Raw genomic sequence first — 21,791 nt, 5'->3', positions numbered from 1 at the left:
AACTACAAAAAACAAGCTTAATTTCATGCAGGAACCGACATTTGAGTGCATTAAAATACAAGAAATTCTAAAATAATGGCAACAAAACAGCAAATTTAAGATAATGAGTGATGTGAGCAATAGAAAAACAATCTGAGTACAAATTAAACTGCTATTAATGTACTTTATTTGCATTTAATATGAGTTTCGGATACAAACACAATACTAGCCATGACTTTTCTCTGTCCAGATCCACTTACCTCAAACAAAATAAGACTCAGACTCATTAAACTGCCACTTTTCTTTGCCATAACAGACCTTAAAAGGGTTTTAATAAAATACCGATAAAGTTTTTTTTTTAAAGAACTCCCAGACTCTTATAGTCATGATTGGATTGTTTTATTTATTCTGGTCAATAAGAGCTTATTTATTCAGAGACGACGTACGAACCACGTCAGACAGCAGCCGCACATTTACCAAATCTACATTCCTTAATCACATCAGTGAAGACAGGACTGATCCCAAAGACACGTTTTCTGTTCGAAAATAGACAATAATAGACATTTACATTCCCTGTATGAGCCCTTAGACTAACAGATACAGGACTGGCTTTAAAATAATCAGTGATAAACAGTCTGCAAACAGCTGGAAAAAGGCCTAAAGTAAATGTTTGAATTAGCTTTACTTCCCTTAGTGCCCTTTGTTAGCTTAACTGAGTCTCTGTTGGTCCACATCAGGTCTTCGTTCTTTATTCCTTCAACCAGGTGAGCAGCTGAGGTGTGTAGTAGGTGATGATGATGTCAGCGCCTACATCAGAGAAAAACTGTCAGCATCCAGTCTGATTTAATGTAAAGCTAAACTTACACTGATAAATACTGAAATAAGCCGTTTCCACACATCCATTTGTCCATTTTTGACAAATTCAGAGTCATTTTGGGCACATTTTCACACATTCTGGACATATTTTTCTCATTTTGGACAAGTTTCATGTCATGTTAATCATTTTTGACTCATTTTAAAAAAAGTTTCATGTCAATTTGGACAAATTGTGGACAAAGTTTTCTCATTTTAAACAAATTTGAAGCCATTTTGGACAAATTTACAGACAGTTTTGACGATCCAACGAGCATAAAAGCGCTGTTATCTGCACTATGTGACTTTGAGCTCAACCTTCTGTTCACATTATTGTACCAGGAGGAAGTTTTACCATTTATTGACTCTGTTTACAGGTGTGTCTGAGCTTTAACTCTCTTTCCTACCTGCCCTGCGGAAGGCCGTCATGGCCTCCATCACGGCGGCCTTCAGGTCGAAGGCTCCGGCCTGAGCTCCGTGCCACATCATCGCAAACTCCCCCGACACGTTGTAGACCGCCAGCGGGTGAGACGGGAACTGAAGGGAGGAAAGTATTAGCACAAGACTGTTTATGATCTGTGCTCTGCTGGGCTTTGACAATCCTTCACTGCCGCTTCATTTCGGTTAAACTCATCGTACCTTGTCTTTGACTTCCCTCACGATGTCCAGATAAGGCAGACCTGGTTTCACCATCAGCATGTCGGCTCCTTCTCTCACATCTCGTTCCTGCAGATCAACAGTAAACCCTCCCTCAGCTGCTCCACATAAACACCACTCATGTATTTCACGTATTTAACGCCTTACCACGGCCCGGACTGCCAGACCTCTGGCTCCAGGAGGCAGCTGGTAGCAGCGTCTGTCCCCGAAGGCGGGTTTGGACTGAGCAGCGTCTCTGTACACAGACAGCAGGAAGTTTTTATAGTTTATTTACTCCTCTAAAGCTGATCCACTGGTTCCTGAGAGCTGACTCACCTGAAGGGTCCGTAGTAACACGAGGCAAACTTTGCACTGTAGCTCAGCACTGAAACCTGCAGACACACAAAAACAATTACTTTACATGTCAAAGCCAGCAGTAAAATGATCTTAATAATCTAAGACCTTATTCATCTGTTACATTTACACTGATCTGGATGAGAGTTAGTCATTTTTTGCACGTTTTTGTCATTTTGGACTGGTTTCGAGTCACACAGAACAGTTTTAAGTCATTTTGTTTTTGTTATGTTGGGCAACCTTCAAGTCACGCTGGACCATTTTAAGTCATTTTGGACAACTTTATAGACATTTTTTGACAAACTATGCCATTCTCTTGCATGTTTTAGTCATGTTAGACTAGTTTCATGTCATGTTAGATATTGTAGTTTCTTTGTAGACAAGTTTCAAGTCAGTTTAAAAAGGGTTTTGTCATTTTACACAAATGTGCAGACAGTTTTGATAAAGTCTCGTTCATTTTTGGACATACTGAGTCAATGTGGACAAGTTTTTGTCATGCTGGACAATTTTCACATACTGTTGGACTGTTTTTATTAATTTTGGACATGTTTATAGAGATTTTAAACAAATTTTAACTCCTTTTAGACAGAATTTCAGCCATTGTAGATATGTTTTTGTTATTACGGATAAATTTACAGATATTTACAGCAAAAAAAAGGCATTCTGGACAGTTGCTAGTCATTTTAGACAAATTTCAAGGACATATTTAAATTTTCTTTTTGGAGTTTTTGTCAGGCTGGAGTCTTTCTTGGCAAATTAAGTTATTGTGGATATGCTTATTTCATTTTAGAACCACTCAAAGTCATCCTGGATGGTTTCAAGTCACTTTGAAGTCACGCTGGACAGAATTTTGTGACTTTTCTTGGCAAACTTTGAGCTATTTTGGACAAATGTGGTCATTGTGGATGAGTTTTTAGTCATATTGGATGAATTTTAAAAACATAATGGACACGTTTTTGTCATGTTGGACAGTTTTGAGTCACAAGAAATGACAGCTGGGGACAACTGTAGCTGACTGCAGTAGACTTACCTTGTTTCCAAGCCCGTTGGATATCAGTGCTTGTTTGATGGCTCTGACTCGTCCGTCCATCATGTCAGAGGGAGCGATGATGTGACAACCTGGATGACAACACGTGACCAAGACAAGTGTAAATTTACCTTCAGTAAAATTCCACTTCATCATATGAGGAATTCCTGGTATTCACACTAAATGTCGAGCAGCTTCTCTGTCAGCTGACACCAGGAAAAGAAACATCATTCTAAGAGGATTATCAGGAAAGAAATAAGACTGACTCAGCGAAGAGAAGGAAAAGCAGAGATTCCGGTTTGTTACGCCCTAAAAACAGAAACAATCCTGGCTAAAAGAGAAGATTCACCCGCTTGAGCGTAAGCCAGAGCGACTTCAGCCAGACGCAGACAGCTGGCGTCATTGTTCAGAGTCCCGTCGTCATTCAGGATGCCTGAAGAAAAGGAAAAAAGAAGCAGAAAAAAAGTGTGAAAACCTGAGCATGTGTGGGACATTGTTGCACTGCTAAAGCAAATGTAAAGAGGAGAAACTGACCACAGTGTCCGTGTGAAGTGTACGGACACAAGCAGACGTCACAGGCCACCAGCAGCTCCGGATACAAAGATCTGATCTTCTGAACAGCCAGGACGGCCGGGGTGTCGTCTGAGTCGGCCCCCGATCCTCTGTCGTCCTGAGCAGAAAACACAACAGATCAGTGTGTCTGGATGTGAAAGAACAGGTTTAGTGATGCTCAGGATGTGTCACTGCTAATCTGCGGGTGCTAATGTCAACAGGAGAGCTTAAAGTCTGGAAACTGGCTTCAGGAAGTCGCCCCATTCAGCAAACATCCAAACAAATTGGTTTTGGACAAACTGCACCACTGTAGACAAGTTTTTAAGACATTTTGGACACATTTCAAGTCAGACAGGACAGTTTAATGTAATCCTGAAAATGTCTGTAGTCAGTTTAGACTAACTGAGGGGATTGAGGACTTTTTTTTTTTTGTCATTTTGGACTTATTTTAGACAGGTTACAGGTAATTTTGGACAAATCTTGAGTCACATTGGAGAGGTCTGACTGATTTTTTTTTTTCCAGGTTGGACAAATTGACATGCATTTTTGACAAATTTGGAGTAATTTGGGCCAAATTGGGTCATTTTGGAGTCACGTTAAACATTTTTAAGTAATTTTATTCATATTTCAGGGAGAGTTTTGAGTCATATTTACATCTTTTTTTTGCCAGGTTAGACACACTGATTTACATTTTTGACAAATTTTGAGTCATTCTGGACAAAGAGAGCAGATTGTGGACAGTTTTTGAGTCATTCTGGAAAAGTTTCAAATCATGCTCAACATTTTGAGTCACGCTGGGCTCCTTTTTGTCATGTTTGACAGTTTTTACTTCTGGTAAAGTTTCATGATATTTTGGGGAAATTTCAAGTCCTGGTGGACACAGTTTTTAAATCATTGTGGACAGGTTTTTGTCATGTTGGGACAGTTTTAAGTCATTGTGGTAAAGTTATTTTGGACAGTTTGGCATCATTCTGGACAGGTTTCAGGCCCTTGAGGATGAATTCTGAGTCATTGTGGACAAGTTTCAAGTCATTTTTGACAAATTCTGAGTTAATGGAAGACAAGATTTTGTCATTTTGGACAAATTTCAAGAAACGCTGAACAGTTTTAGGTCATTTTGGTCTGGGTTTACCATGCTGTTCAAAGTTACAGACATTTCTGATAAATTCTGAGTCATTTTGGTGAAACTAAGAGCGCTGTGGAGACGTTTTTGCCATCTGGACAAGTTTCAAGTTATGTTGGACACATTTTAAATCATTGTGGACAAGCTGTGAGAAAGTTTGGACAAATTACGATGGGAGGTTTGAGTTTCTGGACAAGGTTTTGTCGTGTTGGATTTTTTTTGGAACAAATTCTGAGACACTTTTAAACAAATTTAGCAAAACTTAAGACACACTCTTTTTTAGTTCTACTTACCTTTGCTATTTTTGCTGGGACGCCAAAAATCAGGACACATTTCAAGCCATTCTCCACCAGCGGTTTCAACATTTCCTCCAACTTGTTCACCCCATATCTATAGAGAGAAAACATGTAATAAAGATGTAACATCACAACACAAAATGGTGACAAAACGACAAAAAAGGAAGATACCTTTAGAACAACAGTCTGGTTAAACAGACAGGAAAAATAAGACCACAGAAGCAAAAGTGTAGAGGGTAAAAGAGAATAAAACAGACAAAAAATACAGATAACTGCTTATTAATAACTGTCATACTTAAATAATGAAATACTGATAACATCGTTTTTGACAGATTCTGAGTCTACAGTAGACCATTTGTTGTCTCTGTGGTCAGATTTCAGGGCAGTTTAGGTCAATTTAGCGTCATTCTAGACATGTTTTAGTCATTTTGGGACAAATTTCAAGTCATGATGGAGAGTTTAGAGTTATTCTGGACAAGCTTACAGTCATTTTAGACAAATTTAAAGTCACTCGGACAGAGCCAGTTCATTTTTGACAGCTTTTGGTCATACTGGGCAAATTTACAGACATTTTTGACAAATATTGAGTCATTTGGGGAAAATTAAGAACACTGTAGACAACATTTTGTCATCTGGACAAGTTTCAAGTCATGTTGGACACATTTTAAGTCATTGAGGTCAAATTCTGAAGTTTTCTGGACAGGCTTCTTGGCATTTCTGATTAATTTTGTTTCATTGTGGACGTGTCTTTCCATGAGTTTAAAATCATGTTGGACATTTTTGACTCATTTTGGGTTAGCTTCAAGTAATTTAGGACACATTTCAAGTCACATGGGAGAGTTTGGAGCTATTTTGGACAGTTTTAAGTCATTCTGGACACATTTTGAGTAATCTGGACAAGTTCCGTGTCATTTTCTGAGTTACAAGTAATTTAGGACATATCTGAAGTCACATTGGTGAGTTGAGGGTCATTTTTGCCAGGTTTTTCTCATGTTGGACAAATTTTCTGACAAATTCTGAATGATTTTTTTTTTTTTTTTACAATTTAGGACATTGTAGACACATTTTGTGTCTTTCTGGACAGTTGTTAGTCGTTCTGGACAAGTTTATTGTCATTTTAGACAAATTTAAAGTCACCAGGACAGAACAAATTCAATTAGAACAGGTGACAGGCTGGACAAATTTACAGACATTTTTCACAAATATTGAGTCATTTGGGAAAAACTAAGGACACTGTGGACAACATTTTGTCATGTTGGACAGTTTAACACATTGAGGACAAATTTTCAAGGATTCTGGACATTTTAGATGAATTCTGAGTCACTGTGGATGTTTTGGTCATTTCTGATGATGACTTTTAAATCACGCTGGACATTTTTCAGTCATTTTGCTCAAGTTTCAAGTCATTTGGGAAACAGGTTTGCAGTTTGGTTTAGTGACTAATAAAGGTCTAACGGATTCTCTTCTTATCTCAGTCCAGGTCCAGCATTTGGCTCTGGCTCCGCCCTGCTTTTATCTCAAGACAACACCCTGGAGGGGGTTTGACTGCAGGGGAAACTCTTTTGTGATTTTTGTTGAATTTAACACTTTAATTCACCCGATTCTATCTGTGAGAGTATTTCTGAGTCTTACCTTGCTTGTCCTGGGAGGCTGTTGATGGGCTCCACTGCATCTGGACTGTCTCTGGAGCAGGAAGTCACAAAAAACAGGATTAAGACCAGTTCACTTTAAACTCTTGAGTGTATTGTAATAAACATTAGACAGCTGCATCTGATTGAAGATAGAAAAGTCACTTACAATATTACGTTTTTCGCTCATTTGAGCAAAATCAGCTTCAGTGTGATGACTAATGTCTCATTTGTAAGGTACAGTATTCCTGTTTCATGTGCAATATTTTTACTACAGTGTGTATTAGTGGAGAAATAAGGAAGGAAGTCTTACTTCACTTCCTCCTTTACTTTTCTATTCTAGTCTTATTTCAGTTCACTAATTCTGGATAAATGTTGTCATTCTGGATGAGTTTCAAGTTATTTTGGACTAAATTTAAAATCATGTTGGAGAGTTTCACACCATTTAGGACAGTTTTTGTCATGTTGGACAAGTGCATGGACATTTTTTGATAGATTTCGATTCACTTTGGACACATTTTGAGAATCTATTTCCTTTACTTTTCTCTTGTAGTCTTACTTTAACTCACTAATCTTTGCCAAATTGAGTCATTTTGGATAAATTTCACATCATGTTGGACAGTTTTACATCATTTTCAACAGGTTTTTGTCATGTTAGACAAATTTAGATCAACTTTGGACAAATTAAGGACACTGTGAACATTGTTTTGTCATTTGGGACACATTTTGAGAATCATTGCCAGTTTATACTTTACTTTTCTAGTCCAGTCTAAATTCAGTTCACTAATTTTGGGCAAATTGAGTCATTCTGAATCAATTTCAAGTCATTTTGGACAAAATTTAAAGTCATGTTGGACAGTTTTATGCAACTTTGAAGAGGTTTTTGTCATGTTGGAAAAGTTTAAAGACAGTTTTCTTTTTTAAATTTTGGATTCACTTTGGACAAATTAAAGACACTGTTTTTGGCATTTTGGACACATTTTGAGAATCACTGTCAGTATCACTCTCTACTTTTCTAGTCCAGCCTTATTTCAGTTCACTAATTTTCACCAAATTGAATTGTTTTGAATACATTTCAAGTATTTTTGGACAGTTTTACACAACTTTGAAGAGGTTTTTGTCATGTTGGACAAGTTTATAGACATTTTTTGACATATTTGGATTCACTTTGGACAAATTCAAGGACACTGTGGTGAGGTTTTTGTCATTTTGGACACATTTTGAGAATCTTTGCCAGTATTACCCTTTACTTTTTTATTCTACTCTTATTTTAGCTAACTAATTTTCAGCAAAATGCGTCAGTCTGGACAAATTTCAAGTCATTTTGGACAAATTTCCCATCATGTTGGAGAGATGCCACATTTTCAAAAGGTTTTTGTCATGTTGGTCAAGTTTAGATGCACTTTGAACAAACTAAAAGACATTTTTTGGACAAGCTTTTTGTAATTTTGTACACATTTTTAGAATAGTTGCCAGTATTACCTTTTACTTTTCTACTGTAGTCTCATTTTAGCTCATTAACTTTTTATTTCAGAAATGTTTTGCTCTTGTATCTCATTGCTTGTCTACCAGGTCAGCCTTCAGTACACTTATTTTACTTGTCTTTTCTTGTGATTCTAAGTTAAACAGAGAAACTTAACTTACGTGATGAAGATGGGGTAGATTAGATTGTCAGGCCTCAGATCAGCGGCACAGCTCTGCCAGTATCGGAGAGTTTTGTGGAAATATCCGCTGTGGATGATTGACTCCGCTGGCGTCTGCATCTTTACCCTGAAACAGACACAAAATCAGTCAGAATCCGTCGTTTCTGGACTTCACAGGCAGACAGAAAATCCCGCAGTCACAGTCTTTTACTTCTGCTCAGCCACCGTTCAAACGGAGCAAGCATGCGTGGCGCTGCTTCTCCAAACAGCAGCTCGGCTCTGAGTCCACAGACTGCAGGTGCTTCTGTTAAATAAGAACTTTTTTATCTTAACAGGCTATTTTTGACCAGTTTAATCAGAATAACTCATGCATGGGGCTGGGAGATCATTTGGTGATTTTATAAAGTGGTTTTATTGACTCAGAAGAATCAGATTGTGATGTCATGTTTGCAATTTTAGACGTTTTCTTCTTTGCACTTTGCAGATTTTGGTCCTCATCTACTGCAGTGGTGAGTTTGGAGTCATTTTTGCCAGGTTTTCATCATGTCAGACGAATTTATTTGACAATTTCAACAAATTCTGAATCACTGTGGACAAATTCTGTGTCCTTCTGGACAGTTTATACAGTAGTCATTCTGGACAAGTTTACAATCACAAATTTCAATTCACTTAGACAAAACAAATTCAATTTGAACAGGTTTTGGTCATTTGGTCAAGACATTTTTCACAGATATTGAATCATTTTGGAAAAATTAACAACACTGTGGATTTTTTTTTTTTTTTGCCATTTCGGCAAGTTTCAAGTCATGTGGAGACATTTTAAGTCATTGTGGGGAAATTGTTAAGCATTCTGGACAGGTTTCTGGTTATTTTAGATTCACTTTGAGTCATCACGGACACATCTTTGTCATTTTTGATGAGTTTTAAACAATGTTGGACATTTTTTGATTAATTTCAGGTTAGCTTCAAGTAATTTAGGACAAATTTCAAGTCATGTTGGACACATTTTAATTTATTGTGGACAAATATTCAAGTACTTTGGACAGGTTCTGGACATTTTAGAGTAATTCTCAGCCGTCGTAGTCCTCATCTACTGTAATGTATAAGAGTGAAACATACCCAGCTTTTTAAAACATCAGTTTGGTCATTTTTGAATGAAAATGTGCCAAAGTTGGTTTAGTTTTCCACCAGCAATCACTTAGCAGGACACAATGGAAATATTCTCACACTAATAACATGCAACACATTTAAAATAAACGAAATGAATTAAAGAAAATAGAGATGAATCCATGCTCTTTCATGATCTGCAGCGCTAACGTGATCTAATCGCAATTTCGAGACGTTAATGGCCTCCGATATGAATCAGCAAAAGCTAAACTGCCACTTTAAGATGACAAATCATTTCTATTAAACGTAGTAGTGAACTTTAATTCATCAGAGCAGGTAAGTCAACATTACTAATGCAGCAGGACATTTTGTCACCTTGGCTGAGAAAACAGCTTCGTAATGACGGCAGAGTGAAATAACCACAACTAGCACCAGGTAATGACATAGATATGTCAGAATCTAATTTAAATACATGATAAAATAGTGAATAAATATTAAACTGAGTCAGCGTGCTTACCTGTAAGGACCAGAGTTACCGACTTCTCCACACTTCAGTCTACTGAGCGTTTCTTCTTCGGTGGTTTGCTTGTTGGAGTTCAACGACGCCACCTACCGACTGGAATTGTCGCTTATATTAAAGTTTATAAAATCTTATCAAATCTAGACGTAATAGAAAACACACCGTCTTCAATATTTATGGCCATTTTAACACTTAAACCCCCAAATTGCTTCAAAACTAGCAACAATTTTAAATAAGCCGGAACTTTCTTTTAAGTCCTCTCGGCCACCGTCGAATCCAGTCTTCTCGCGATATTTCCCAGCGACGAGAAACAACCAGAAGCTACGATGCTAACAGCTTCTTAGCATCGTTGTGTAGTGGCGATTTCGCATGTAGTTAGATGGAAAAACAACGCCCGACTGTTTATAAGGTGAGTCAAAGTGTCGTCGCAGTAAAATATATTTTGTTTATGTGTATATGTGCGTTGTGAGCGTACTTCGGGCCTCGATTTTAGCTCTGTCGTTAGCATTACATTATAATATCAGAATCGGCTGCATTAGGAATCGTTGATTATAGCTCGGCTTGGATATAAAACGTTCTTTTTTACAGCGTGTGTCACAGCAAACTGAACATATCAGTATAATCTTAATAGAATTTAGGTTAGTCAGGGTGAATAATGGACTGACAACGCCACGACGTGAGAAGGATAGCTGAAATCACCGGCTAGCTAGCCTTACTGGATGTTTTCTGATTTAGATGGGATTCAGGCCTGTCTGATCTGAAACATACAGTGTCTGATCTAAGACATACATACAAGTGAGTATACATGTGCAAAATATCACTTAAATGTCAAGTGATTCGGCATTATAACAGGCTCTAGTAATAGCCTTACTACAGGCCCTAAAGTGCAATCAAATGAAGAAAAAGTGAATAATCTTGTGACTGCTGACACACAAGTTACAAAACCTGTGGTCACTGAAACAAAACTGAGTGAACTGCGTGAACATTATTATAAAATGATCCGAGAACACCAAATAGCTGCCAGTGGACGGTGCACTGATGACAAGCTATGAGTAAAATAGCAACATTAAATAATAGAACCAAATGTACATATAAAACAAAACTATATTAAAAATGACATGTGGAAAAGAGGCAAGATATACACAATACAGAGAGGGAGGGAAATGAAATGAAATAAAAACCATTAAAATAGAATAAATAGGGTCAGGAGATCGCACATCAGCTGCATTAGAACCATTAATAGTGACACTGTGCGTTCAGGTTTTCAGGAATCTGAAGCTGTTTCTCAGCCTGTTTGTCCTGCATTTTATCTGAGTCTCTTCCCTGATGGCAGCAGGCTGAACAGCTGCTGGGTTTGCTCAGATCTTTGTTGCTCTGCTGATGCAGCGGGAGGTCACGATGTTCTCCAGAGGGAGTCGAGGACAGCCGATGATTCTCTCTGCTGTCCTGATGACCCTCTGCAGAGCCTTTCTGTCTGCAAACCAGACAGTCACACAGTACATCAGCACAGACTCTATGATTACCCTATAGGACTCCTGCAGTCTTTCCTCCAGGTGGTTAATCAGAGCTGCAGTGACCGACCTCCAAAAATGAAATCTCAGATGAGCATCTCCTACTTGCATCTTTTTCTGAGAAATAGAAAGGCAGGTGCTTCACAGGACTTGTCAGTTGAAATTAGAGTTTCTGTGATGACTTTGGTAGTGAGAACTTTGTATAATGTCAACCTGAACAGAACAAAAACAACCTTGCTCATTAAAGAAAACGATAAGAAGCTTTCTTAATGCTCATAGTTCATGTTTTGATCATATGAGACCAAGACTAATCAGGGTTTCTGCAGGGCATTAAAAAGCATTAATAGTCATTAAGTTGATATTACCAAAATGAATGCCTTAAATGCCATTAAAAATCATTAAGTTTGATTCTCAGTGGCATTAAAAATTCTTTCTGCAGTTTTCAAGAAAAATATTTCACAATAATAATGTATAATTACAGACTGTGATTTGTCAGATATGTGCATCTGTGTAAACATGCTGAAGCATTGCGATTATTGTTCTGGCTGGTCGGGTACAGTTGCCAAAAACTGCATGTTTTTAAAGTGGCCGGCAGGCTGGACCAGGTGGAGGAGAGCTGGGAAATGGGGAAATACAAATTCCAGCAAAAATGGCTCAAAAACATGGATTTCAGAGAAAGACTGCAGCCCGTGGGTGGCAGGGGTGGTTTCTGGTTTCAGAAATAGTGAAATGAGGGGACAGTTTTCATATAAACATCATCTTTTACAAAAAAACAAACCCGTGTAATTTGTTGAATTTGCAGTTGTGGCATTAACATTTTTCTGCAGAAACCCTGCTGATGTGTTTTGTTCAGTTGGGGTCCATCTTGTTTGGTTTAAACGTGACCAGGATGAACACAGCGACCACATAGTCCTGCCAGTGACACAGAAGTCAGTGTGATGATATGAGGCTGCATGAGTGCAAAAGGTGTTGTGGAGATGACATTTTATAGATGGCACCATGAATGTCTGTGCACAGACCAAAATACTGGAAGAGAAATAATCCAGAATGAAAGTCATCTAAAGCACGCGACTAGAATCAAACAGCAGTTTCTCAGTAAATAATGAAACCTATGATCTTGCCAAGTGCATCACCAACTTGACTCCAACAGAAAACCTGTGGGGTATTTTAAATAAAAAATCTGGAGCAACACAAATCCACAGTTTCTGAAAATTGGCTGAACATCTCTTCAGAAATTTGGTGTCCTTCATGCCGAGGTTGATTGAATCTGACATCAAAAATAAAGGTGAACGTATGAAATGTTGAAAAACAAAAGATTAGTTAGGTGAACTCACTCATAGTTCCTACTAAGAGGTCTGTATTTTTAATATGCAACAAGTTTTTAAAGGTACTTCAAAGCAAATACTTTACTGTTTGACTTTGAAGTGATGCAACTAGACTTAGACTGACTTTATTAATCCCCACAGAAATTAAGGTTTTACAGCAGCTGGATATTCAAAAAAGGGGTAAACAATAAGACAACACAGAATGTCAGGGTAGAAAGTGAAGGTAAACCAAAATAAGATAGAAAATGGAAAGGAAAAAATCAAAAAGATATTCAAAAGTGATACAGAAATGTGCAAACGACATAAATAGGTGCAGATAAGTTTACAGATATAATGAATGACTTTTAGAATGTAAAGTGTCCAGGATTAGTTTCTGTGAGGTGATACAAGTGTGAGTCATTTGACATTAAGAGACATTCCACAGCGGTTGTGGTGTGTGTTGTTGTCTGTGTGTGGGACGTCTGTTTGTCACCAGTGTTGATAAATGCAGCACAATGCTCTATTCTGGTCTCTAGTTACTCTGTCATCCTCAGTGCAGCGTTTTCAGGAAGCAGCTTTTGCATTTACTTCTCCCGTTGTCTTCTGTAGGTGGATTTGAAGATGTAGCCAACAGAGGGTCTTCTCTGCAGTACCTGATAACAGCGACCCCTGCCCTCCGCCTCGGCCACCAACCCTGGAGCAGCTCGACTCCTAACCAGGGCTGCCCAGTGCTCGACTCAGCCGTCCTCAGTCAGTCCGTCCCTGGTTGAAGACCTCCCTGTCCTCAACCATGCTGTTCTCCCTGAGGGAACTGGTCCAGTGGCTGGGCTTCGCTACCTTCGAACTCTTCCTCCACCTGCTGGCTCTGCTGATCTTCAGCATGCTGGTCGCCCTGCGGGCCGATATGTTTACCCCGACGCTGAGCTGGTGGCTGGTGTTCGTCCCGCTGTTCGCCGCCGACGGCCTCAGCACCTACTTCACGGCCATCGTGTCCATCCGGCTGTACCAGGAGAACGAGAAGCGCCTGGCGGTGCTGAGGCTCCTCTGGGTGCTGACGGTGCTCAGCCTGAAGCTGGTCTGCGAGGTCCTGCTGTGCCAGAAGTTAGCCGAACAAGAACAAGCCAGAGACCTGTGGTTCGGCCTCATCGTCTCGCCACTGTTCATCCTGCTGCAGCTGCTGATGATTCGAGCGTGTCGGGTCAATTAGCCGAAGTGTTTTCCCGTCACTGACAACACAGGAGAGAGAGCAGTGTTCATCTGCCGACAGAGATTTAAAGCATAGCGTTGGCGTAATTTTTCTTTTGGCTCATTCCCACATTTTTACAAAAACAGTAGACATGAGTTTGTCATGTTGCAGGCCACACTAAAATCTAGTTTTCTAGAATTATTTTTTCATAGCATCAAAATCTGCAGAAATCTCCTGACCTGCTCGAGTTCCAATGCAGTATTTTGAAAAAGAAGAAACAAGAAGCAGAGAATTACTTAACTCGATGTATTCTGAGCTTATTTTGTACCAGGATAGATGACTTTATGACTACAAAGAGTCAGATGTGTATTTGGAACACAGGAGTGCCTCTTCGTTGTGCAATCACTGATAGACAATGAGCCAGGAGGAAAATGAACTCCAGCGTTATGGTTTAATGCGTATGTGCACAGTACACGTGTAAATTTAATGAACAGGGGAGATCTTAAGGCAACTCGAGAGTAAGAGATTCCAAAGAGTTGTTGCAGCTTTGTTGCTTTTGTCCCTCAAAGGAAGACACTGCTCGCCCATAAACATCTGGTTAGTTTATTCTCTCGTGTGTCACTTTGTTGCCTGTTGCTGAGTGTCGCTCATTCGACGTCCCCCTGAAACTCCATCAGTGAGAACGGTCTGGACTGGAAGAAGCTCGGTTCAGTCTCACCCTGATGCAGAAGGACTGAATGTGATTTTTTTTTTTTTTTAATTTCCCCAGGAGATCGTGTGCACACATCTTCCCCAAGAATCGCTGTTTACTTTCACAATATGTAACGTACTTGATCCGTTTCCGATCACCCTGTGTATGCACCGCATGTATTTAAGGCCTCGTTTTAAGGTAATTCCTGATGTGAAATTCTGTGGATTATGTATATGTTGATTTTTGGAAAGAAATTCACCAAATCCTTATTTATGTTCTGAAGTTTTTGCTATGGCACCTTTATTGTCATGTGTGTATATACGTGTAAATAAAACATCAACATTTAATCATGTCTGATGAATGTTTAAATATGGATGTGGGTTCCGTCCTGGCCACAAGGAGGCGATGCTGGCCTTGATATGAGTGGTGAGCTATAATTTAACCCTAATGTCCTGTTGGTCAAAATTGACCCGTTTTTAAATTTGAAAATGTGGGAAAAAATAAAATTTCACCGTGAAACTTCTGATGCCCACATTTTCGACATTTTTGGGAAATTTTTTGAGCATCTTTTGGTGGGAAAAATAAAGTTTCTTTAAGAACATTAATTTAAAAAAAAAATCCGGAGAAATTTGCTGGATTTTGGTTTATTTTTTGTTGTGAATGTTGTTAAAGAAAATATTTGAAGTTTTACTGATATTTATGTAATCTTTCCAGATTTTTTTTAGGATTTTTTTGGAGATTGCTACTCATTTTTTTGAAAATATTTACAAGAATTTTCTCAAATTTGGGGGATTTTTAAAAAATAAAACTTACAAGGAATAATTGGCATTTTCTTACTGAAGGTTTTGCAAATTTTCAGAAATTTTGGGATTTTTTTGCTGATTTTTTTAAAAAAATTTTATCAGACTGGAAACTACTTTTTTGGTGCCTGTAAATGAAGACAACAGGAGGGTTAAAGGACCATATCAGTGCTTTTTGTACTGTTCTTAATGTATTTTATAGCCAAAATATACAAATCACTCACCAATTTCTGAATCACATTTTGTTTTCTGAAAAACGTGCTAATATTTCTGCTTTTTTTTTTTTTTACATTAAATTCAGATTTGCAGACTTGCACACTGCATATCCTCATATTAGTGCTTCAAGGCACCTATTCCAATCACTTAATTTGAAAAAAAAACCCCAGCTAATTTATGACTTTAGATAAGCCTTTCATGGTGTAAACTTTATTTTGACTGGGTTGTTTGCATTATTTAAACATTTAAACTCTTAATTTCTGCATTAGCTGAGTTGAAACTAAGCTTAAATTGAAGTAATTTAATAAAATTGCCTTTATTCAGTTAATTTACCTTAAGCTTTCATTTTGTGTTTTCCCTTCTACAAAACATGTCCGGTCAAATACAGAGAGTTAAGGCTGCAAATTCAAAATACTTTTCCTGAATTATTTGTTTCTGTCCAGCCCAAAATTTACTCGTTAAAGTGTGATTTTCTGTCTAATTCTGTTCATTTAATTGGGTTAATTAAGATGTAGCTGCTGTGTTTTATTTGTTATAAATACAATCAGTAAAATTTTCAACAATGTAGACTCAAAAATATCAACCAGAAAACAGAACAGCCATTTCTGTTATGTAGGCCACAGAGTGAAAAAGCTTTATAATCTTTATCACCAACCAAATCACCAGTAGTAATATGTATAAAGTTTATAGTGCCTGTTTGACCTTTATATTGAAGCGTGTGATCACCTTTATCCCTGCTGTTCTTAATTATGGCTCGCTGATCAATATTGTATGAGCTACAGTAATCTCTTGTAGTACCCAAGAATAGCCTCCTAAGTGCTGATTCATGTGCAGCGGCTGCTTCTCAGCTCATGTGTTCACTGCACCGGGATTATCGACAGGTGGCGTCACCATCAAATGCTGAGTGAACTGTTGTCACCCTCCACCACATATATATACCCCACTTTAATCAGAATAACATGCATCTCTGCACTGTAATGATGGTTTTAGTGGCACTGGAGGAGGGTTTAAAGGGGAAAAAGGTGCAAATACAACAAAAAATAGGTGCATCTGGGACATAATTGGGAGCTAAAATTCTTATAAAGCATGAAAAAGTCAATATTCAGTAGATTATATAGAAACCACAAAGGTAAGTGTTGGTTTTTGTGGGATTTTAGCAATACTAATAATGTTTTGGATGTCTTTGATGTGGTAAATGAACATAGATTTGCACATTTTTTATTCATTTATTGTTGAAAATAATTTATTGGAGCTTCTTTGTACTTAACACAAAATATAGCAGCACAAAAACAAATAAAATTAACTGCAAATCTATGTTTAATCACCGAATCTAAGATTGATGCGCTCATTAAATGTTATCAAAGAAAGTAGGTTGAGCCTGAACGCAGCATTTTTGATTGACAGGCCTCTCCTGCCCAGTCAACAATAGAAATGGGAGTGGAGGGGCGCGTCCGACAAAATAATCTCCCAATCAGAACGCAGGTGGGACAGCCGGAGCCGCTGTGGAGGGGCGGGACCGCGTTCAGAGTCTGCGAGGAGAAAAGACAGCCAGACGGAGAGAAGCAGCGGCGAGAGGAGAGAAAAAAGAGACAGTCGGTCGGGAGGATGTGTGTGCGGTGATCGGTGCAGTCAGAGCCGGATACTGCTTTTACAGCCGCCCCGGAGCCTGCCTCTCTCCTCTCCTCCCCCCTTCCGAGCGACCCTCCGCGATGTCCGGCGGGGGAGAGGTGCGCGTCCTCCGCCAAGAGGCCGGGCAAGAGAGTCCGAGGATGCCGGCCTGGAAGCGAGAAATCCTGGAGAGGAGGAAGGCGAAGGGCGGCGGGTCTGGGGGAGCCGGTGCCGCGGAGGCTAGCCCCGGCGGCCCGCAGAGGGTAAACGGCGAGGCAGCGGGGAATGTGAACGGCAGCGGCGGTGGTGGAGGCGGTGGCGGTGCTGCTGGTGGACCCAAAAGAGACAGCGGGGCGGCCGGTGGTGGGTCTGGGCGGAACTACACCATCACCCCGGCCAGCCAACACTTCGCCAACAACAAAGAGCCGCGAGCGGAGAGGACGACATCGAGGGAGGAGGACCGACACGAGAGCCTGGTACTGCAGGAGAGCCTGGGGCCGCTGGAGGAGAACCCGTTCATCAAGCTGGAGAAGGAGCGGAGGAGGCAGCAGGACCGAGAGAACGCAGCCCGGCCGGTGCAGCACATCCTGGAGCTGTATGGCAGCGTCCCGGGCATACGGACTATCCGAGCCGAGAACATCATCATCATAGAGTCGGACCCGGATTACTTCACGGAGGCAGCAGGCGGTAAAAGCGGCTCCAAGTGGCAGCAGAACGGTGTGAGTAGTTACAGCTCTTTGAACGACCTTCTGGACCGCAGAGGGAGTGCTGTTACCGAGATAAGAGCCAAGGAGGTGGTCATTTATGACACCACGTTAAGCAAGAGTGAGGAGAACCTGAGCACCCTGGGCCGCCCGGACCATGAGGCCCCCTATGACAGCGGTGAGGGTCAGGGCAGGGTCAGCCGCATCCTGCAGAAGTTTGACAGCAACTACGGGAAGCTGCAGAAGAAATCCCACAGCACAGAGAACCTGCTGGAGCTGGACTGCAGTGCCAGCAGCAGGCCGAGACTCTGGCCCAAGCCACAGCCAGAACTGGTGCCAAAGCCCAGGCCGGGCCCGTCGGTCAGCAGCCCGGGCAGCAGCCAGCCCTCCTCGCCGGTCTTCCAGAGCCCCTGGTCTTCCAAACCAAAGCCACAGCCTGCTACATCCGAGCCGGGCAGCCCCCAGCGTCCTGCCGGGTCCCCACAGTCTGTGTCTTCCTTCCGCCAGCGGCTCCAGGAGACTGGGGTCCACCACGGTGCCGCCCCTAGAGACGAACCAGACCGGGGTCCAAGCAAACCCACTAGGGAGAGAGACTGGGAAGTCGCCGAGGTGACCCCCAAAACCAAGGTGCCATGCTCTCCGGAGACCCGTCGTGCCCGTGCCGAGTCCCCCTCGAGTCCCATCTTGTCCAAGGCGACCCGTTCCTCAACCGAGTTCGAGATCCGTCCGTCCCCGAAGCCGGACCTGGACCGTATCCCAGACGGGGATGCCCAGGCCCGGGCCCTGGCGAACCTGCGCCTGCAGTCCAAGAACTCCTTCACGGTGATCCCCAAACGCCGCCTCGCCACCAACTCATCTGCAGCCAGCAGCCCGGTACCACCAGGCCCGATTAAGTCTTCCCCCTCCCACAGGGCGGTGGAGGTGTCCACACCAGGAGTGCCAACCTCCCACACCCCCATCCTCACCCCTCAGAAGAGAAAAGAGGAGAAGGAGGTGGAGAGGGTTGTGAGGCCATCCAAGCCTGAACCATCACCTACTGTTGCCACAAGTCCAACTCTGAAACCTGAACCTTCATCTCCATCCAGAGCTCCCATCTCTCCACCTGCCCTGACCTCACCCCCATCTTCTCCAGCTCTCCCATCCTCACCCCCTACTTCTCCTGTCTCATCACGCTCTGTTGCCCCATCTTCTGCCCCTTCGACCCCTTCCCCAGCTCCGGATCAACCTCCCGCTGACCAGCTCCCGGTGACCAACATAGACGACATCGAGGTGGAGCCCCCTCAGAAAGTCCCCGTCCCCAGCCCCATGGTGCAGCGGAGGAAGGGGAACACCTTCACTGTGGTGCCTAAGCGTAAGGTGGAGCCCGACGCCCAGCCGAGCTCTCCAGAACCCCAGCAGGAAGCTCCGAGCGAGGCCACGCCGGGCTCCACGCCTCCCCAGGCCCCCTATGCCCAGCTGGGCACCCTGCTGAAGAAACGCTACCCTGCTGTGGAGGAGATCGAGGTGATCGGAGGGTACCTCTCCCTGGAGAAGTCCTGCCTCACCAAGACGGGTTCCACGGGGAAGAAGGTGAGCAAACACTCATCCAGACCTTGTGGCAGGGGTCCACACAGAGAAAAGCACATAAATCCTGCAAAAATGTCAAACATCTGGAACATTTGTTGCTTTTCTCTGCTAGTGGCAGTTCTAGACAAATTTTACTGGGGGGGCCAAGGTGCACTGGAAAAAATGACCCTCTCAAAACAAGAAAAAAAATTTATTTCAAGAAACTTTTTACCTTGAAATAAGTGAAAAAAATCTGCCAATAGAACAAGTGAAAAATGCCTTGGTGAGATTTCTTGAAATATGATATGATATTTAGAATATTGAGATCTTAAAATTAGCTGGGAAACTTATTTTAAGCTTTATTTCACCAGAATTGTCAACCTTAGGTGTCTTAACCCTCCTGTTGTCCTCATTTATAGCAGCAAAAAATATTGTTCCCTTGTCTGAAAAAAATTCAAAAATTCAGCAAAAAATCCCCAAATGTATAAAAATTTGCAAAATCCTCAGGAAGAAATTTAAAAAAAAATCTTTAAAAGTTTCCCTGAAAAAAATATATTTAAAAAGAAACAATCACCAAATTTGGCAAGAAATAAAAATTTAAAAAAATAAAAATTGTAAATATTTTCAAAAAATTATATCTTCTCAAAAAATCCTAAAAATATCTAAAGTGATTCCATCTATATCAGTAAAAGTTCTAATATTTTCTTTAAGATCATTCAGCCGATCAACTGAAATCCAGCGAATTTCGCTTCATTGTGGTTGATTTTTTTTTTCCCCAAATGGTCTTACAGAAACATTCTTTTTTTAAACATCTCTTTTTTCCATCAAAAAAATGTTAAAAAATTTCCCAGAAAATGTTAAAAATGTGGAAGTTTTCACTGTGAAAATATTTTTTTTTGTAAAACGGGTCAATTTGACCCACAGGGCGACGTGAGGGTTAAAACAAGATAATTTCAAGATTGTTTGACTTTACAAGATATGTTGTCTTAAAACAAGTCCCTCTGTCTTGCTGAAATGTCACTTGTTAAGTAAATTTATCTTAAATCAAGTGGGATGAGATGTTTTGATTAAAAATAAGACAAATAGACTTGGTAAGATTTTGAGTTTGCAGTGCGGTCCTCAAATATGATAAAATCCAAGGCCTTGGCCCGTCCGGATTCTATGATCAACACAAGGGGCCACATTTGGACTGGAGCCCTGACCCCTGTAGGCCCCTGTGTGGAGCCGCCACAGTCAGCCCTGCTTCCTAGATCATCCTAAAGTGCTCATTTTATTGCTTCCTTAATGCATAACATGTAAAATCCTCCCCAGGCTGATCATCCAAGTTTCCTCTGATCTAAATTTAGCAGCGGAGCGTCACACAGGAGCAGCTCTGTTTGTGTTTTTCTTTGCATCTCGGTCGTTTAACTGTTCTTTATCCAAATCCGCGCACGCTCCCGTCACCTGGTTTTCCCGTTAATCCTTATTTTCCTGTGTTTTTGTCAGCGAGTGTGTCTGTTCCTCTAAATCCCCCTCGTCCCATCACTTGACCTGCTGCAGGCCTCGGTGCCTAAGTGGATTAAAAGCGTGTGTTTACACAGCCACTTGGAACAACACGCAGTGATTCTGGTTTTTTTTTCCTCCTCTGGCTTGCCATCCGTCCCACAACAGCACGCTATTTGTCACAGAGCGCATTATTGGGTTAGGTGGCCCTCCAAGCCTATTTACTGAACAATCTCATCAAGGCTGTATTGGGTTCTCGAGGATTTGGCTCGGGTGGATTCGAACCGGCTCTGACCTGTCCCGCTCTGTCAGGGATGCATTTGTTGTTTCTTTTCTTCATCTCCGTTTGTGAGATATTCCCAGGTGTGGTGCTAAATCCTAATTAAATGATAGCAGGGTTTGTGTTTTGGGCGTTTTTTGTAATCACCATCGCATATCTGGCGCCTGCTGCTGAGGGTCCTGCTGCATGTTGCTCGTGTTTCATGTGTATTAGGGATTAATTAAATATCAGAGAATGTGTCTAATTAATTCTGCGAGGTGCTGCAGGCTGCTTTCAGATTCCGTGCTGGATCGGCCTGCGTGCCAAGCATTATTTTCAGCACGTTGGTGGTTTGTGCTGCTGTGGTTTTTACAGCGAATGGAAAGGAAACGGCTTTTTATTGACATCTTGGTTCTGTTTTTAGGGTGTGCAGTAGTGTCCGGCTGCACAAAAAGCAAAACGCAGTACTAAGAGGCATTGGGTTACATCAGAATGGTAACTTTTCTGATCCACAAAGCCCCACATCGCCTCTAATTCTGGATGTTTTGAGCCGTTTGGCAGCTCTTCAATCTGGGCCAGCGTTACAGCCACTCCGATGTTGGCCTGCGGTCCTGTTTCCTTAACCTGGTGAGCTGTAATCCGCTGCTCTCCGAGTAAACCCAGCCTTGTCAAGGGTTATTTTGCAGTCCCATTAAAGTTAGTCTTGTTTCTCCAACACAAGCGAGGAAATACGAAACTCTAAACCTCCATAAACCCTACCATAAAGCA

The 21,791-nt window shown here is 41.2% G+C and overlaps 3 protein-coding genes across 3 annotated transcripts in view; 2 read left to right on the top strand and 1 right to left on the bottom strand.

Moving 5' to 3' along the window:
- Nucleotides 1-362: 362 nt before the first annotated feature.
- Nucleotides 363-9,845, bottom strand: alad (aminolevulinate dehydratase). The gene is made up of 12 exons (XM_022204031.2): nucleotides 9,715-9,845; nucleotides 8,092-8,217; nucleotides 6,452-6,502; nucleotides 4,817-4,913; nucleotides 3,383-3,518; nucleotides 3,198-3,281; nucleotides 2,852-2,940; nucleotides 1,804-1,859; nucleotides 1,636-1,723; nucleotides 1,471-1,557; nucleotides 1,239-1,368; nucleotides 363-786 (listed from the first exon to the last, which is right to left on the bottom strand). The coding sequence occupies exons 2-12, from the start codon at nucleotides 8,208-8,210 to the stop codon at nucleotides 728-730; spliced, it is 996 nt and encodes a 331-aa protein (XP_022059723.1). The 5' UTR covers nucleotides 8,211-8,217; nucleotides 9,715-9,845; the 3' UTR covers nucleotides 363-727.
- A 140-nt stretch (nucleotides 9,846-9,985) lies between these two features.
- tmem203 (transmembrane protein 203) lies at nucleotides 9,986-14,756 on the top strand. The gene is made up of 2 exons (XM_022204032.2): nucleotides 9,986-10,126; nucleotides 13,142-14,756. The coding sequence occupies exon 2, from the start codon at nucleotides 13,323-13,325 to the stop codon at nucleotides 13,737-13,739; it is 417 nt and encodes a 138-aa protein (XP_022059724.2). The 5' UTR covers nucleotides 9,986-10,126; nucleotides 13,142-13,322; the 3' UTR covers nucleotides 13,740-14,756.
- Nucleotides 14,757-16,919: 2,163 nt separating this feature from the next.
- Nucleotides 16,920-21,791, top strand: part of tprn (taperin) — a 43,500-nt gene continuing 38,628 nt past the window's right edge. Inside the window, exon 1 of the mRNA XM_022204033.2 lies at nucleotides 16,920-19,306. Within this exon, the coding sequence (XP_022059725.1) occupies nucleotides 17,135-19,306 (2,172 nt within the window). The 5' untranslated portion in view covers nucleotides 16,920-17,134. The remainder of the gene's footprint in view (nucleotides 19,307-21,791) is intronic.

This window comes from Acanthochromis polyacanthus, chromosome 18 (genome assembly GCF_021347895.1).
Source record: "Acanthochromis polyacanthus isolate Apoly-LR-REF ecotype Palm Island chromosome 18, KAUST_Apoly_ChrSc, whole genome shotgun sequence".
Taxonomy (NCBI): domain Eukaryota; kingdom Metazoa; phylum Chordata; class Actinopteri; family Pomacentridae; genus Acanthochromis; species Acanthochromis polyacanthus.
Note: the sequence above shows the minus strand (reverse complement) of the source record. Positions and strands in the feature narration are given on the sequence as shown.